Below are 17,885 nucleotides of genomic sequence, written 5' to 3' on the forward strand. Positions count from 1 at the left end.
GCATACACTTCAAATGAATATGATATCAACTTTTTAAGGAAAACCCATCTATATGCTTTTGTCACCCCCAGGTGGCAAATGAGAGTGGCCCAAGAGGGAAAATGATCTTTGAACAAATTAACTCCAATAACGTTTCTAGGTTCAGACAATAAAGAATTCACCTGCGAAGCGGGAGACGTGGGTTCAATCCCTGGGTGTAGAAGATCCCCTGGAAGAGGGCATGGTAACCCACTCCAGTATTTTTGCCTGGAGAATCCCATGGACAGAGGAGCCTGGCGGGCTATAGTCCATGGGGTGGCAGAGTCAGACACATGACTAAGCGACTTTCACTTTCACTTTTCTAGATCAGGATCTCCCTCCTCTCCCCTTAGCATTTTTTCCCTCCCTTCCACTTTGGCTTCTCAAAGTGGTCTTAAAGATTCATTTAAGGGGCTTCCCTGGTGGTTCAGGTCCAGTTAAGAATCCGCCTTGCAATGCAGGGAATGCAGGCTCGATTCCTGGTCAGGGAACTAAGATCCCACATGCCGCGAGGCAACTAAGCCCTCATGCCACAACTAGAGAGCCAGAGCACCACAACTACTGCACCCGTGCACTTTAGAGCCTGAGCACTGCAACAAGAAAAGCCCATGTTCCACGAGAAGCCGTTACATCATAACAAAGACCCAACGCAGCCAACATAGCCCTCTGTTTTCGGAGCAGCATCGTACCGAGTATTATTTGCTATAGGATGTGACAGAACGACCCTCAGTTCAGTTCAGTCCAGTCGCTCAGTCGTGTCCAACTCTTTGCGACCCCGTGAATCGCAGCACACCAGGCCTTCCTGTCCATCACCAACTCCCGGACATGAACTATGGACGGAGGTTCGTGACATTGTACAAGAGACAGGGATCAAGACCATCCCCATGGAAAAGAAATGCAAAAAAGCAAAATGACTGTCTGGGGAGGCCTTACAAATAGCTGTGAAAAGAAGAGAAGCGAAAAGCAAAGGAGAAAAGGAAAGATATAAGCATCTGAATGCAGAGTTCCAAAGAATAGCAAGAAGAGATAAGAAAGCCTTCCTCAGCAATCAAGGCAAAGAAATAGAGGAAAACAACAGAATGGGAAAGACTAGAGATCTCTTCGAGAAAATTTAGAGGTACCAAGGGAACAATTCATGCAAAGATGGGCTTGATAAAGGATCGAAATGGTATGGACCTAACAGAAGCAGAAGATATTAAGAAGAGGTGGCAAGAATACACAGAAGAACTGTACAAAAAAGATCTTCATGACCAAGATAATCACGATGGTGTGATCACTCACCTAGAGCCAGACATCTTGGAATGTGAAGTCAAGTGGGCCTTAGAAAGCATCACTATGAACAAAGCTAGTGGAGGTGATGGAATTCCAGTTGAGCTATTTCAAATCCTGAAAGATGATGCTGGGAAAGTGTTGCACTCAATATGCTGGCAAATTTGGAAAACTCAGCAGTGGCCACAGGACTGGAAAAGGTCAGTTTTCATTCCAATCCCAAAGAAAGGCAATGCCAAAGAATGCTCAGACTACCACACAATTGCACTCATCTCACAGGCCTAGTAAAGTAATGCTCAAAATTCTCCAAGCCAGGCTTCAGCAATATGTGAACTGTGAAGTTCCAGATGTTCAAGCTGGTTTTAGAACGACCCTATACAAGTGTATTTCTTGTATAGTGAGAACAGTGTGATATTGCCCATACATGAATCATGACATGCTTTTAACAGAGATGGGATTTCCTCTAAAGAGTGGGATATACTTAGTGTCAATTATGATGATTGTCTGGTTGTCAACTGCCTAGGGATAGAAGGTGTCTCCTTCATATTGGAAAGCAGGACAGATGATATTTAAGTGGGGTTGGGGATTCCCTACTTGGTGGTCGGCTCTAGAGGAAATCTGCATCTTTGTCTTGGCTCTTCCACGTGGGGGCAGGGATGGGGAAGACAGAATGAGAAGGTACCCTCTGAATAGGAAACAAGTCAAGAGGTGTGAAGCCAGAAAGCATAGCAAGGTGCCTGAAAAACTGTTCCAGAGCTTTGGGTACCAAATATTAAAAACCCTTCTCAGAGCACGGAATGAGTCAAGGGCTGGGAGCCCTGGGAGCTCCTTAGCTAAGGTAAGATCAGAGAGAAATTTGTACCCTGTAAGACTAATGCATTTTATGTTTCTTTTATTTTCTTGGTTTATTTGATTTGTGTTCCCTTAGATTTGAGCTAAGTAGCTTTTAAATTTCTACTAATTTTAGCTGAAACAAGTGAGAGAGTTTTCATCTATGCTCGAGTTGGAGTATTAAAAGGAAAGAGGACGCAGAGAGTATATGAAACAGATACCTTGAGAAAACCCGGAGGGAGCAGTGAGGGGACCACTAACCACCTGGAGAATCTCTTTCTCATGATAAAACCATGAAGATTCTTTATAATGTTTAAAAGTGTTTTCTGTTTGTGGGTGTGTGTGTTTGTTTTGGCCACACCATGCACTGTGCAGGATCTTAGTTCCCCAATGAAGGATGGAACCCACACTCCCTGGACTGCCAGGGAAGTCCCTCTTTACACCATTTTTGTAGAAGAAGTTTCCACAGAATGTTTTTTCTGGAGTTATTAAACAATTAAAAGAAGGAAGAATGGCTAAAAAGAGAAAAAAAGTAGGTAAATGTAGGCAGAATCAATGTAAATGTTTAATATTTCCAAGAGTGAACAATTTTTAAAAGCTTGTAAGGCCAGTCAAATCAATGCATTTTATTTTCCTTCTAATCTTTGTCTTTAGGAATATATATATTCATTTTAATAAGTAGTCTGATGCAAAAACAGGGTCATGGTTATGAATATAGCCTGATAAATGCAGTGGTAATATGCTCATATTATTTTATACATTGTTAAAGTTCATAATTATTCGTACTCTGCTGCAATAAAATTCTCAATGATTATATCAGAAATCTAGCCTCTTACTGAAAAATCATGCTTTTAAAAATACCTTGATTTTCTGCAAACATATAAAATGTCTTTGAAATCTCCACATCCCAAGCTACAAGCTTGCTTTGACAACTGCACAAACCACCACATATGGAAAGCCCTGCTTGGACCACTTCTCACAGGATTGTCAGCCCTGGAGTATGAGCCCAGATGAAACACTCAAAACCAATCCTTTTACCTAGAACTCGGAACCACCTACTCAGGACAGACCTGGCACTGTTTTCTATAAATCAGGTATTTGTTAGCCTGAGGCTGAGTACCTGGTTGCTGCCTCTAAAAACTATTCTTAAGAAATAATTCATCTCAATAATGACAAAGTATCTTTTGCATCGTGACATAACTAGGCTTATCATGGTGATAATTTTGAAATGTATAAAAAATATCAAATCACTATGTTGTGTACCAGGAACTAACACAATGTTGGCAGTCAGTTATACTTTAAAAACAAACCCATAGAAAAAGAGATCAGATTTGTGGTTATCAGAGGCAGGAGATAAAAGGAGGAAAAGCTGAAGGAAGGCTGACAAAAGATACGAACTGCCAGTTATAGATAGGTAAGGACTAGGGATGTAATGTACAACATAATTAATGTAATTAACACTGCCGTATGGTATATATGTGGAGAAGGAAATGGCAACCCACTCCAATATTCTTGCCTGGAGAATTCCATGGACAGAAGAGCCTGGAGGGCTCCAATACATAGGATCACAAAGAGGCGGACATGATTGAAGAAACTTAGTACATGATATATACGAAAGTTTTTGAAAGAGTAAATCCCAAGAGTTCTCATCACAAGGATAAAAACATTTTATTTTTTATCTACATAAGATGGTGGATGTTCACTAAATTTGTTGTGGTAATCATTTCACAGTATATGTAAGTCAAGTCATCATCCTGTACACCTTATATTTTCACAGTGCTGTATATCAGTTATATGCCAATAAAACTGGGAGAATAAAAAAGAAAGAATTCATTTAACCAGCAAGCTAAAATTATAGAAATATGCTTGATCATATACACATAAAATAACTGAATGCTAGTGTGGCATGTGTGACATATAAAAGACAGTTCACCACCTCTTACAATGTTCTCTATACTTTTGGATCTCCTACCACTTACTTTTCTATAAATACCAAAAGAATGATGAGCATATACATACACACACACACAAATACACACACAAACACATACACACACGACTCCCAAGCATAAATAGCAACTTTGCATTTCTCTAAGCTAGGGTTAAGTTCTCTTTCCTAACTTTCACTGTCCTTTCTCTATAATTGTTTTGTTGCTTTTGTTGTTTGGTTGCTTTTTGTTTGTTTATTTGGCTGCACCTGATCTTGGTTGCAGCAAGCAGGATTTTCCATGTTTATTGTGGCATGTGAGATCTCTAGTTGCATGCAGGATCTAGTTCTCTGACCAGGGACCAAACCCAGGCCCCCTGCATTGGGAGTGCAGAGTCTTAGCCACTGAACCACCAGAGAAGCCCCCTGTAATTTTTTTGTGATCCTTTCCCATCTTCTACCTTGTATATCTGTTATTTATGCATTTATCATAAATCTTCTACTAAAATTTATACAAAATCTACTTATTATCTGAATCATCAAATACTTAAGTATACACATAAATGAATGAATAAACAAAACCTCTGAATATGTACAAAGCTAAATCCTTTTGTCATCACGAACCATTATATGAAATTTCGTAAGTGTCTAAGAATGAGTTTTACCAAGCAGTCTAACTTTCCGGTGCTGAGCAACAAAGATACAAAAAAAATGGGAAGAATCAATTCTATAACAATGTTTAATTAATTGTGACTGTATCAATAAATACATGCCCTATGATAAGAAAGCATACCAAAACACTTAAGAGTGAATGTTAGCTATCTTTCTTGAACAGCAGAATTTGTAGCAAAGTTTTATGGTAACATATCATAATATTGTGATTTTAACTATTTATGAAATACCACTGGCTATGTGAACATTAAGAGCAGACATATGTTGACTAATCTGAGTGCTGAGTAATTTACTGTAAGGAAATGGCAACCCACTCCAGTGTTCTTGCCTGGAGAATCCCAGGGACGGGGGAGCCTGGTGGGCTGCCGTCTATGGGGTCACACAGAGTCGGACACGACTGAAGTGACTTAGCAGCAGCAGCAACTTACAGAACACACAAGTACTTAAGAACAGAGATCTATCATAAATGCCAGAGAATGTATGATGATTTCAGGACAAGCCAACAAAGTGACTTATCATAACAGGTAATCAGTGATTGAAATTGCCTCTGTTACTGAGGCAAAAGTAAATCCAAAGCATTTTCAAGAAGAAAGGCCAAAATTTGTACTCATTCTTAACATGATCAGAGTGAAAAGCAGTATGAACCTCCTTAACCTCATACTACAGTATCACAAGTAACAGTGGACAGTTCAAATTTACAACACTCCACTGGATCTTTAATATTATACCCACGTAACAGCTACCCAAAATAAGTCACATAAACTTGCTTCATAAATGTGGCCTTGAGATGAGATCTTTGACTCCTCTTTGACTTTCTCATTCATCTATTCTAGCTGCCTTATGAATTGAAAAGTTATTTGAGGATTGAGAAAATAATAAGAAAATATTCTCTGAAAAGAAGTGCATACTGGGAAGACCAAAAAAAATGATTTTGTGAATTAAAGTGCAGGTGAAGAGCAAATATTTCTCTCATAAAAATTACATGAGCTCTTAAGAATCCTCAATGGAGCTATTAAAGAAAAATATCTCTGAGGTTTTTCTACAATGCCGCTTAAAGAAAACTTTTCCCCATTCATTTCTGATTTACCAGTAAAAGAAAGAAACTAAGCATCTTGATTTCAGTACCAATTATGAGGTCCCCACACTGCCAAAAGATATGTCATCTGAACAAAGGCATGCTTTTCAAACATGACTTTCTACTGGAATTCCTATGTTATTGAAATTCCTATGTTATTGTAGAGAGAATCCTAGGACGAGGCATAACTGAGAATTCCAGATAAGAAAGGAGAGATAATATCACTATCACTTCAGCAGAGGAAATTAAGAGGTGCTGCAAATATATACATATATATAGGAAATGCCCGCAGAGGACTGTGGAAAAAACATCCATGAAATTAAACACATACACACACAGATGTGTACACACAACTATTCATGAAGGAAGGAAAATGGATTGTCACAGAAACAGACCAAACAACAAGTGACGGAGAATGACAGCCTTCTGCCCCGTGCACGCTGCCTCGCTGGGAAAAGATGTCAAAAGTACAATCTTTCAAAACCTAAATATAAGGACAGTCAAAATGGTCTTCGAAAAACAAGGGAAAAGCTGTCAGAAAGAGAAAATTGAAGTTAAATGATATATTTGGTCTCATTTTTTAATCAAGATATTAAAAAATTAAACATGGTTTTCCTATTGGAATCTAGAATTAAAAACCTCTTTATATATATATTTTTTTCAAGTAACATGTCATGTGTTTACATATAATATGCATCATACAAAGGGGGGAATAATTCACCAGCACATCAGTTACTATGCTGCTGCTGCTGCTAAGTCGCTTCAGTCATATCCAACTCTGTGCAACCCCATAGATGGCAGCCCACCAGGCTCCCCTGTTCCTGGGATTCTCCAGGCAAGAACACTGGAGTGGGTTGCCATTTCGTTCTCCAATGCACGAAAGTGAAAAGTGAAAGTGAAGACGCTCAGTCATGTCCGACTCTTCGTGACCCCATGGACTGCAGCCTACCAGGCTCCTCTGTCCATGGGATTTTCCAGGCAAGAGTACTGGAGTGGGTTGCCATTGCCTTCTCCGTCAATTACTATGAGTTTGTTCTATAAACTCAGTAATAAACAGGCGTGTTGAAACAGATAAGGAAATGGGAATTATTTCTTCTCTTGCAGAAAAGCAATAAGCTAAGAGGCTCATCTTGGGAGAGTCCAAGCAAATTCACCATGTTCCCAAGTCTGTCCCGTCAGCACCATGGGGACCACCAAGCAGTTTCCCACCAGCTGGAAAGCCCAGGTATTGGCTTCCAGATATTATGGGAGGAAGTGCTGGGGATGTGAGGAAGGCCCACCAATACCTTAATCACAACATCTGAGAAACCTTCGTTTTTGTTCTTATTTCTCACATGTTCTTAAAACCTAGTACCTGGTATGCATAATAGTATTGAGCTATTAAAGCCACAATCTTCCACCCTACAGAACTATTGTTACAGTTTTACAGCACGGATGAATTTCCATCTTCTGTGGAAATATAGGAAAGGCCAAAATTAAGTTTTCCAGTAGTCATGTATAGTGGTGAGAGCTGGACCATGAAGAAGGCTGAGCATCAAAGAATTGATGCTTTTGAACTGTGGTATTGGTGAAAACTCTTGAGGGTTCCAAGGAGAGCAGGAAGATCAAACTAGTCAATCCTAAAGGAAATCAACCCTGAATATTCGTTGTAAGGACTGATGCTGAAGCCGAAGCTCCAATACTTTGGTCACCTGATGCAAAGAGCCGACTCATTGTCAGCTAGGAAAGACCCTGATGCTAGGAAAGATTGAGGGCAGGAAGAGAAAGGGGTAACAGAGGATGAGATGGCTGGATGGCATCATTGACTCAATGGACATGAGTCTGAGCAAACTCTGGGACACAGTGAACACAGGGAGGCCTGGGGTGCTGCAGTCCACGGGGCTGCAAAGAGTCGGACACGCCTAAATGACTGAACAACAACAAAATAAGTTTGATTTGTTTAGATATCCTCAGTTGGATTTCTCAAATACATAAAGTAGAATTTCTTCTGATAAGAAATATTGAAATTTGATATTAGTCTCAAAATATTTTAAAAACAGCTAACCCAAATGAAAATATTCCAAGTAGGTTTTCATAAGCAATCAGAAATTTTTAATCTGCCATTTTGGAGCAGAGAAATACATTAATATTCAACCAAAAAAATGGTATCAACTTAAACAGAGATCATGTTCAAAAATTAGTTTATATATATATATATATATATATATATATATATATACATACACACACATGTGTGTGTGTGTGTGTGTGTGTGTGTGTATACTGTGTGTGCTGAGTTGCTTCAGTTGTGAACTCTTTGTGACCCTATGGAGTATAGCCCTCCAGGCTCCTCTGTCTGTGGGATTACCCAGGCAAGAATACTGAAGCTGGTTGTCGTGCCCTCCTCCAGGGGATTTTCCCGACCCAGGGATCGAATCTGCCTCTCTTAAGTCTCCTGCATTAGCAAGAATGTTCTTTACCACTAGCACCACCTGGGAAGCTTTGCTATTATCCAATTTTGAATTAAAAGTTAGAACACTTTGTCATGTTTATAGTCCAAAGATGCTGAATACAGCCCTGGTAGAATTATGCCTGAGATAAGTATAATGCATTTTTTATCATCCTGAAAGCATTTATTCCCTTAAAAAATACAAAGAAGTAAAGATAAACCATTATCCTTCAAAAATCAAACTGCATTTTTGCTGACAAGATAAAAGACTTATTGAAATAGGCAAAGGGCACTATGCACTTATAGAAGCAGGCTTTCTTCAATGCTTGAGAAATGTGAAACACACCAAACATTCCCAGTCTACCAGTGCATACCTCTCAAGGAGTGTTCTGTCTTCAGAGCCAACTGGAAAACTCCTCAGAAGCAGACCTCCTATTACATGTTGAATTGTGCACCTGCCCCCACCCCTACCCCCCAGTGCAAATATATGTTTAAGTTCTAATCCAAACACTTGTGAATATGATCTTATTTGGAAATAGCGTACCGGCAGATGTAATCAAGTTAAGATGTAATTAGTAGAGCGAGTCCTAACCCAATGGTTGATGTCTTTATAAGACAAGGGAAATTTGGCCATAGAAACACAAAGGAAGGAGATATGAAGGAGGAGGCAGAAGCTGTAGTTCTGCTGCCACAAGCCAAGTAATGCCTGAAGGACCAGAAGCTGGAAGAGGCAAGGATGATCCCCATCCAGAGGCTTTGGAGGGAGCAGAGTCCTGCCTACACCTTGATTTCAGGTTTCGAGGCTCCAAAACCGCAAAAGAACAATGTCTGTTGTTTAAATCACCCAGTTTGAGGTACTTTGTTACAGCGGTCCTAGAAAACGATACACACCATTCGTCATCACGTTGTAGTGATGTAAAGGAAAAGACACGACAGGCTACCAAGCAGAAACGAATTTTCGGTTCATCTGGGCCATGCTGCTGCTGCTGCTGCTAAGTCACTTCAGTCGTGTCCGACTCTGTGCGACCCCATAGATGGCAGCCCACCAGGCTCACCCGTCCCTGGGATTCTCCAGGCAAGAACACTGGAGTGGGTTGCCATCTCCTTCTCCAATGCATGAAAGCGAAAAAGTGAAAGTGAAGTCGCTCAGTTGTGTCTGACTCTTAGCGACCCCATGGACTGCAGCCCACCAGGCTCCTCCATCCATGGGATTTTCCAGGCAAGAGTACTAGAGTGGGGTGCCATTGCCTTCTCCGATCAACACATCACAGAGATTCAAATTTGAAAGGTAGACAACTTTACCTCACATGATCCTGTTCTAGGTAAAAATAAACTATCCTCCCCTGGGTCCATTGCTATGGAAAAATTAAAATTCTTCACCCAGTCACAGCCTCAAGCTGCACTTATATTCCTGGACAAGGTGGGAAAACATGCATTGAAAATGAATGCCTCTAGGCATCTATTGATTTATCAATTTAAATAAGTATAGTCACTTCTGTTTTCAGAGGGTTTGACAGACCAGCGTAAAACTAACAACATTATTAACACATACTGCTGCTGCTGCTGCTAAGTCACTTCAGTTGTGCCCGATTCTGTGCAACCCCATAGACGGCAGCCCACCAGGCTCCCCTGTCCCTGGGATTCTCCAGGCAAGAACACTGGAGTGGGTTGCCATTTCCTTCTCCAGTGCATGAAAGTGAAAAGTGAAAGTGAAGTCCCTCAGTCGTGTCCGACTCTTCGTGACCCCATGGACTGCAGCCCACCAGGCTCCTACGTCCATGGGATTCTCCAGGCAAGAGTACTAACACATACTAATTAAATATAAAAACTGCACTCCCTTTTACTTAGGAGAAAAGGTGTGCTCATTCAAAATCTTGTCTTAAGCCCAACAATGTAGCAGAAAGAATATTTTTAAACCAAAACGTCTTTCAAAGCCTTGACAAGGATCATAACTTAGATCAAAAGTGACAAAATATATTCTCAAAAAGAAGCTGGAACTGAATCGTGTAGAAGAAAAGCACTAAAACTCCAGGACATCTCAGGCAAGTTAAGAAAATTCTCACACATCTCAATACAACTTCCATCATCAACTAAATTTAGAAAATTATTGCAGTTTCACAAGTATGGATTATTCACAAATCCATTTTTTTCCCTCTGATTCAGTGAGCTCTGCTGGCAAAGCTGTCATCTGTAACTCCGGTTAATTTGGGGAAACCTGGTCTTTCCAGATGGCATCAAGGAGGGCAGACAGCTAATGTGAGTCTACATTCCAAGTTCTGATCTTAATGTGGAGAGCAAGAGCTCTTAGCCTCTGAGCTTGCTTTGATCCATTTCTTAAACCAGCACTCCACAGAATTCACATTCCTCTTAAAATGTCATGTTTCTCTGCCAGAGAACTACCAGCATTACCCTGAAAGTCTGCAACAGAGACTGTGAGCCTGCTGAAAACCTGGCTGAACCACCTTCCCTCTTACAGAGTAGATAAAATAACAGCACACCCTATGTCTTCAATGCTTCAAACCCATGGCTAATTTAGTGCCCAAGAGCTTACCTATCTCCAAGATTAGTTTACAAATCACTGGGCATTTTTCAATCTAGCCAGGAGCTGTTCACCTGCCAAAGTGCTGATTAATTAAACGACCTTTCATTATATCTCCAGTTTTCTCATTTGTGGATGTGCAGCTGTACCTCAAGCATCTTTTTCATGCTCAAAGCCAATGTCTTGCAAAGTAAAATTTGGCATGAATTTCTCAGCCTTAAGAGGTGAGAAGACTGCCCATCTCCAAAAAGTGGAACATCTAACCCAGAGATATAATTAAGGGAGAATGACCCAGCATTAACCACTAGAGCACTGTTACAAAAATACAATCCACATTAAAATTTTTGCCCAAGAAAATCCAGTGGGGAAACTCAAGTTTTCCATTTAAACCAGGTTTTTCAACTCAGCTTGCACACAGAAATCATCTCAAGAAACTCTTGGAAATGTTGATGCCAGATCTCATCCCAACTGAATCAGAATCACTGGGAGAAGGACTTGGGTATTAGAATCCTTTAAAAACTCCCCAAGGTGATTCTAACATTCAACCATAATTGAGAGTTACTAATGGAGAGCAGGGGTCAGTGAGTTTTTTCAGGCAAGGGCCATCCCATAAATATTTTTTCGTGGGCAGTTAGTCTCTGTCACAACTACTCAGTTCTGCTGTGCTGGCACATAAATAACCACAGACAACACACAAATGAACAAATGTGGCTGCATTCCAACAAAGCTATAATTAGGAGCACTGAAACTTCGATTTTATAAAAACTTTTACGTCTCACGAAATACTATTCTTGTTTTGATTTTTTTTCCCCCAATCACTTGGAAATGTAAAGATCAATCTGAGCTTGTCATACAAAAATAGATGTCAACCTGGATTTGGCTGGGCCACAGTCTACTGGCCCCTCATCGACACTAGAGACTGAATACACTTCTCCTTGATCTTTTCTCAAAAACAACATTTGCTCAGTGACTCACTGTATCTGTCCTAGAAAAGATCCCCTTCAAAGCATGGATACCTTCAGATTCAAGTTGGTCCAGGCCATAGGAGGCAGCTGTGTTAACATAGCTAAAGGATGGAGCTGCAGTTCTTCTTTCAGAAGACGCCTCAGGATCAGCAAGTGCTGGGGAAGTGCTGGGTGCCTCCTCCGTTATTCCAGGGGGCGTCACTGGAGAACCCAAAATTGGTGTGAACAACTCCTCATTTGGTCCTGTGACTGTATCCATTACGTCTGCCAAACACAAGAGAGATGACTTGACCAAAGATGATCTGAATGAGAAATGTATACATTTAAATATACGTTTTTACTTTTTAAGCAAGAAATGACTAATGAAACCAGTATGTCACGTACAGTAGATTTGGCACTTAGACCAGTTCCATCTCCTACAATGCATCGATTCAGCTACCCAAGGCAAATACTTATCTTCCAGGAAAATACACTACCTCAAATCAGAACTCTGGTTTCAAATTTTAATCTCCCATTTATTCTATTGACAATATTATGGATTTTATAGGATTTTATATAACCTATTGGGGCTTCCCAGGTGGCTTCGTGGTAAAGAATTCATCTGCCAAGCAGGAGATGCAGGTTTGATCTTTGGGTTGGGGAGATACCCTGAAGAAGGAAAGGGCAACCCACTCTAGTATTCTTGCCTGGGAAATCCTATGCACAGAGAAGCCTGGTAGGCTACAGTCCATAGGGTCCCAAATGAGCTGGACACAACTTAGCGACCAAACAATAACAACATAACCTATTACTAAAGATAGAAAATTTAACAAAATTTGTTTAAATATACACCAAAGATGACTTTGGTGACATAAAGAAGCTGCCTGCCAATGCTGAAGACATAAGACATGGGTTCAATCCCTGGGCTGGGAAGATTCCCTGGAGGAGAGCATGGCAACCCACTCCAGTATTCTTGCCTGGAGAATCATAAGGACAGAGGAGCCTGCCGGGCTACAGTCCACGGGATCACAGAGAGTTGGACACAACTGAAGCGAGTTACCATGAGAAGATAACTTTCAAAAGTCAAGTCAAAGAGTAAAAGTTTAGATCTGTGTCTGGAATATGCTCAGTTTTAAAGCAGCGAAATTAGCCCCAGGTATCCCCAAACCTAGAAGCTCTAGAATAGCAGCATTTTTCCAAGCCTAGTTGATCATCATAATCTTTTGAGGTAATTTTGAAATGTTGATTTTCATGCTTTCTGCATAGCCCAACTTAACTGAATCAGAACCTCCTTGGTAATGAAGCCTGAGAAACCATTTGTGAAAGCTTCCAGGATATGGGTCAACAGATTAGCATATACATTGCTGTTGGCAGTATAAATGGAAGCAATCGTTTTGGAAAGCAGTTAGGCACTGCTTCCTAAAGGCAAATATTCATATGCCCTATTCCTACATATATATACCCAAGAGAATCTCCTACACACACGCAATGCAGAGTACGTAAAAGAATATTCATGGCAGCTATGTTCACAATAGCGAAATCTGTAAACAACCCAAATGCAAATCACTAGAAAAGACCGGATGAAGATGAGATAAATAAACCGTGATATATTTTCATAGTGCAATATTACAAGCACTCAAACCAAAAGAACCACAGTAAAGAAATAGGAGCCATAGAACAGCAAGTTAAAAAAAAAGTCCCCAAAAGGCTATCCACAGCACAATACTGCTTTTATAAAGTAAAAACCTAAAACTTTTAAACATATAATATCAGGAGTACATCCAGACACAGTGAAACGAAAAAGAAGCCAAGGAAATGAAGATCCAGGTTAATGGTTAACAGAGGAGGAAGGGGTTTAGACGGGAAGGTTCGCGGGTTACCTGTAGGTTACTGACAAGATCCTAGGGGTTTTGTGGGGAGAGAGGCAGGCATGCAGGATTAGGAAGGTATTTATTAGTCAAAGATAACTCAGGTAATAAATAAAAGTATGATTTACTGGGCTGGCCAAAAAGTTTGCTCGGGTTTTTATACGATGTTATGGAAAAACCCAAATGAATTTTTTTGCCAATCCAATACTTAGGCCAATGATGAAACAGAGACATGAAGCCAAAAAATAATAACTAAATAATAATAATAATAATTTTTGTAATTCTCAGGTGATTCTGATGATCACTCAGATTCAAAAACTTCACTGTCCTTAAGATCTCAGAGCATCTGAGGGTCTCCTATATATTAATGTAGAAAGTTCTCTGTATACATTTGTTAAAACCCTGAAAATTACCTATAAGACAGGTAGGCATTATTTAAAGATGAACAAACCAAGGCCTGGAGACATTAAGAAACTTTCTTGAAGCCACAATACTAGTGAGGGTCAACACTGGGATACAAACCCAGGTCTCTTCTGATTTCATTCCCCTGGTTCTTGCTGGTTTTACCCCCAGGCCATTTGCCTCACTCATTCTATTCCTTATCAACTCAGAAAAGATCCACCCCGAAAACGCTGAGTTCAATTCCCTCTGTTACAGACCTTCCACAGCAGGAGTAACTTTGAAAGAGACAGGGATGGGTGTCGTTGAAACCACAGTGGCCAGAGGCTCCCATCTTCTTGACAGCTGAGTAGCACGAGGAGCATCCACTGTGGCCGAGGGCAACTCCCTCCCTCCCTTGGTCTCGTCCTCGCCTCTGGTGACCTCGAGGGTGGCAACCTGCTGCTCCTGCGTCACCAAAGACACCGTGGCTTCTGCTGCTTGAACAGCTGTTGTCATCTCTTGAGTGATGATGTCTTAAAAGCGAAGAAACAACATTTTTAAATAGACTAAATCCCTATACCTGAAAAAGTCACTATATAACTAATAATTTAAAGAAAAGCAGACTGTCATTTCAGGGAATGAGAAGGCAGAGGGATGGCTCAGAAATGAACTGCCAGTAAATAAAAGTTTCCAGTGTTGCTGTTTTCAGGAGTGGTGAATCAATCTAAGAAGTGGTGAATCAATACAAGACAGAGATAAAGACAATAATACAAAACACATAAAATAAAATATAAAATAAGAAATCAAGTTAAGTTTCCCTTTATGAATATCAACATAATCAGTTTATTTAGAAAGACATTATACAGAACTAAGTTCAAAAACTCTCCGAAGCATTTATATATATCAATATTCACATTTGCATCCCTGAAGGGGACAGAAAGTTGGCATTTTGAATTAAAGGAATACTAGTTACAATAACTAATGTTTACTGAGTTTCTATTATATGCCATACACACACATTGCTAAGCACATGATGGGCATTATCTTATCCTTCCCTATGTAAGGGGAGGAAGGTACTAACATCATTCCATGGAAGCCGTGTATCATAGTGGCCAAGAACACAGGCTCCAGATCCAATTTGCCTGAGTATCGATTCAGATTCAGCCATCTTCTATCTGCGTGACTCTGAATGAATTACTTAATGTTTCTGGACCTTGAGCTTCCTTAAGTTGTAAAGTGGAAATAATAACAGTATCTACCCCATAGAGTTTTTACAAAAATTAAATTAGATAACACGAGTAAAACACTTAGTACACACCCAGTACTTGGTAAGTATTCAATAAATGTCAGCTAGTATTACCTCATTTTCCAAATGACTTAGGTGTAGAGAAGCTAAGGAACCTAAGTTTACATAGTTAGCTCTCTTAACCACTGTGCTAACTGTACTTATCCCTCAACAGATGAATGGATAAAAAGATGAGATACACACACACACACACACACACACACACACACACACACACACACACACACAGGACATTGTTCGGCCGTGAGAAAAGAAACCTTGCCATTGCCCAAGGAACAACTTAGAGTGGCCTGTGTAAAAGATCTGCATTTGCTTTTCAACATGAAAAAGAATGAGATACACCTGTGGGGTAAGATGTATCTATTGCAGGTCCACTTTCTTTACATTATAATCCCCCCAAATACATTATTAAAGACTATTTATAGTTATTTAGATTATAGACTATTTATAAGGGTTAATATTTGCCCCCTTCTTAGGGAGAGGTTATGTTGGAAATTTCAAATACTGAGCCACTAGGAAAACATAATTTCTAGAAGATGTTATCGTCTCTCTTTTTTTAAACAGTAATTTTAGATACTCAGCACATTATCATAGGTAATAAAAAAAGCTCCTTCTTAAAAGCAGCTGAAAGATTTTTTCATAGTTTTTATTAATGGCATCGTTGTTTTTCCTATTACTCAAAAACATTTCTCCTCAGAAATTATTTGCTTTAAAATAGTGTTTGTATATTTTTTTAGTACAAGCATTTCCATTTCTTGGTCCCCAATCAGTTTAGGCTACTTTTTCTTTGAACTGGAGATTTTTATATTTGAAGGACTGATATACGTGACTATAAGACAACCTTACATGTGCTTCATATTTTCTCTTTGTGCCACTCTTTTTTTCTTTTTTTCTGAAATAATACTAGTATCTTCAGCACCTAGGACAATGCTCTATTTGCCATAAAAATACATAGTTTTACCATTTAAAGCAGTATGCATTCTCCATGTTGCCCTCATTTTTGAAAGCATAATGAACACTTCTAAGGAAAAAATATGTCAAAATAGATGTTCACTCTATGGTCACAGTTTCACAAAACAGTAAGAAATATAAAAAGGGCACAGCACTTCAAATAAGAGACTGCTGTTAAAGACAGAGTGAGAGCTAGAAATAGTAATGGGAATTTTTAAAGTAACATTCAAAATTTCTCCACATCTCTCATTCTTTCCAGTTCCCACAGAAAAAATATATATACAATAATTATTATAGATTACTTTTAAAACCTGATCTTTTTTTTTTTTGGCCTCACCACACAGCATGTGGGACCTTAGTTCCCCAACCAGGGATCAAACCCATGCCCCCTGCAGTGGAATCATGGAATCTCAACCACTGGACCACCAGGGAAGTCCCCTAAAACCTGATCTCCGAGTGAACAGCTGAAGAAGCAGATGAATCAGAGGACTGACTCTAACCCCAGGATCCTCATCAATATGCAAAAACTCCAAGAAATCATTGTGTTCCCTGAAGAAGAGAATGTGCTAAGTCAGTCCCTGGGCCCTAAAATGATTGGCACTTGAGTGGCTGACTTCTGAAAAGTACTTGTAATCACCAGGAAATGGGCAGACAAACTTTTGACTATTCTTTCACTACTGTCATCAATAATCTCAATTTTTCACATTATTTTTAACACTATGAAACAACCGAAAAAGTAAAAATTGAAAGGAATTATTTGACATTCCTCTCTCTCTCTCTCTACCAAGAATACTCAGAAGCTTTTTGATTAATTTGGACAAGGCAGGCAGGCAGACTGGATAATTCTAGTCTGGATGGTTCTCTATCTTCATTTACTCATTCAACAAAGAGATACTTATTGAGTACCTACTATGTGCCATACATTGTTCTATGTGCTAGAAAGAAAAAGAAGCTGCCTACTAAAATATTGTAGTTAAGTGAGGAAATTATGACTAAGTAAGGAGTATATTCAATAATTTTTTTAAAAATCATATAATTGCCAAATTTATTTTCTTTTTAAGTTACATTAGTAGAAGCTAAGGCAAATCAAGTATAAGAATCATGGATTCAATTGTGCAGTAAATTATCTGGGACTATGTGATTTAATGCTTCAGGAATGTCTTATAGTATTATGGAGAACTGAAGTAAACTTCTTGTTTGGTCATATCTAATATCATCCTGGTCATTTGGACCCAACTTTTTAAATGAAATTTAAAAACCAACTTACAAAATAGTTTTGGAAAGCTTCTACGAAAACTTCCAGTATACTAGGTCTTACAGTCTTTAAAAAAATAGATTGGATATGTAAAATTCAATTTTTATCATTTTAATTCAATCTCCATAACACTTTATAAAACACGTTACTAATTTGATATTTTCCATTAATTAAGCCACTTAGCTGAAGTAACAGCTGTACATATTCCAAAACAATTTGGAATGAGCATATGCCTATTACACTAAGTTTTTCCTTCCCCATGCTGTTATCTGACCAACTACACCCAATCCAAGAAAAACATCATTTATCAGCAACAAATGCAAGGATTGACATCTCATAACATTCACAGATGTAGAGGCCAAGAGGAAGTAGAAAGTACAGAATCAAGCCAGCAGAGAGGATTTATCTGTATTGTGGGGGG

At 39.3% G+C, this 17,885-nt stretch overlaps 1 protein-coding gene across 2 annotated transcripts in view; it reads right to left on the bottom strand.

The window, feature by feature from the left end:
* The window catches only part of ARMH4 (armadillo like helical domain containing 4), a 142,093-nt gene that overhangs the window by 112,212 nt on the left and 11,996 nt on the right, over positions 1-17,885 (bottom strand). For both annotated transcript variants that reach the window (XM_059890294.1, NM_001038060.1), the window contains 2 exon segments: positions 14,231-14,485; positions 11,776-11,988 (listed from right to left, as the gene is read on the bottom strand). In XM_059890294.1, the coding sequence (XP_059746277.1) occupies positions 11,776-11,988; positions 14,231-14,485 (468 nt within the window).

This window comes from Bos taurus, chromosome 10 (assembly GCF_002263795.3).
Source record: "Bos taurus isolate L1 Dominette 01449 registration number 42190680 breed Hereford chromosome 10, ARS-UCD2.0, whole genome shotgun sequence".
In the NCBI taxonomy this organism is placed as follows: Eukaryota; Metazoa; Chordata; class Mammalia; order Artiodactyla; family Bovidae; genus Bos; species Bos taurus.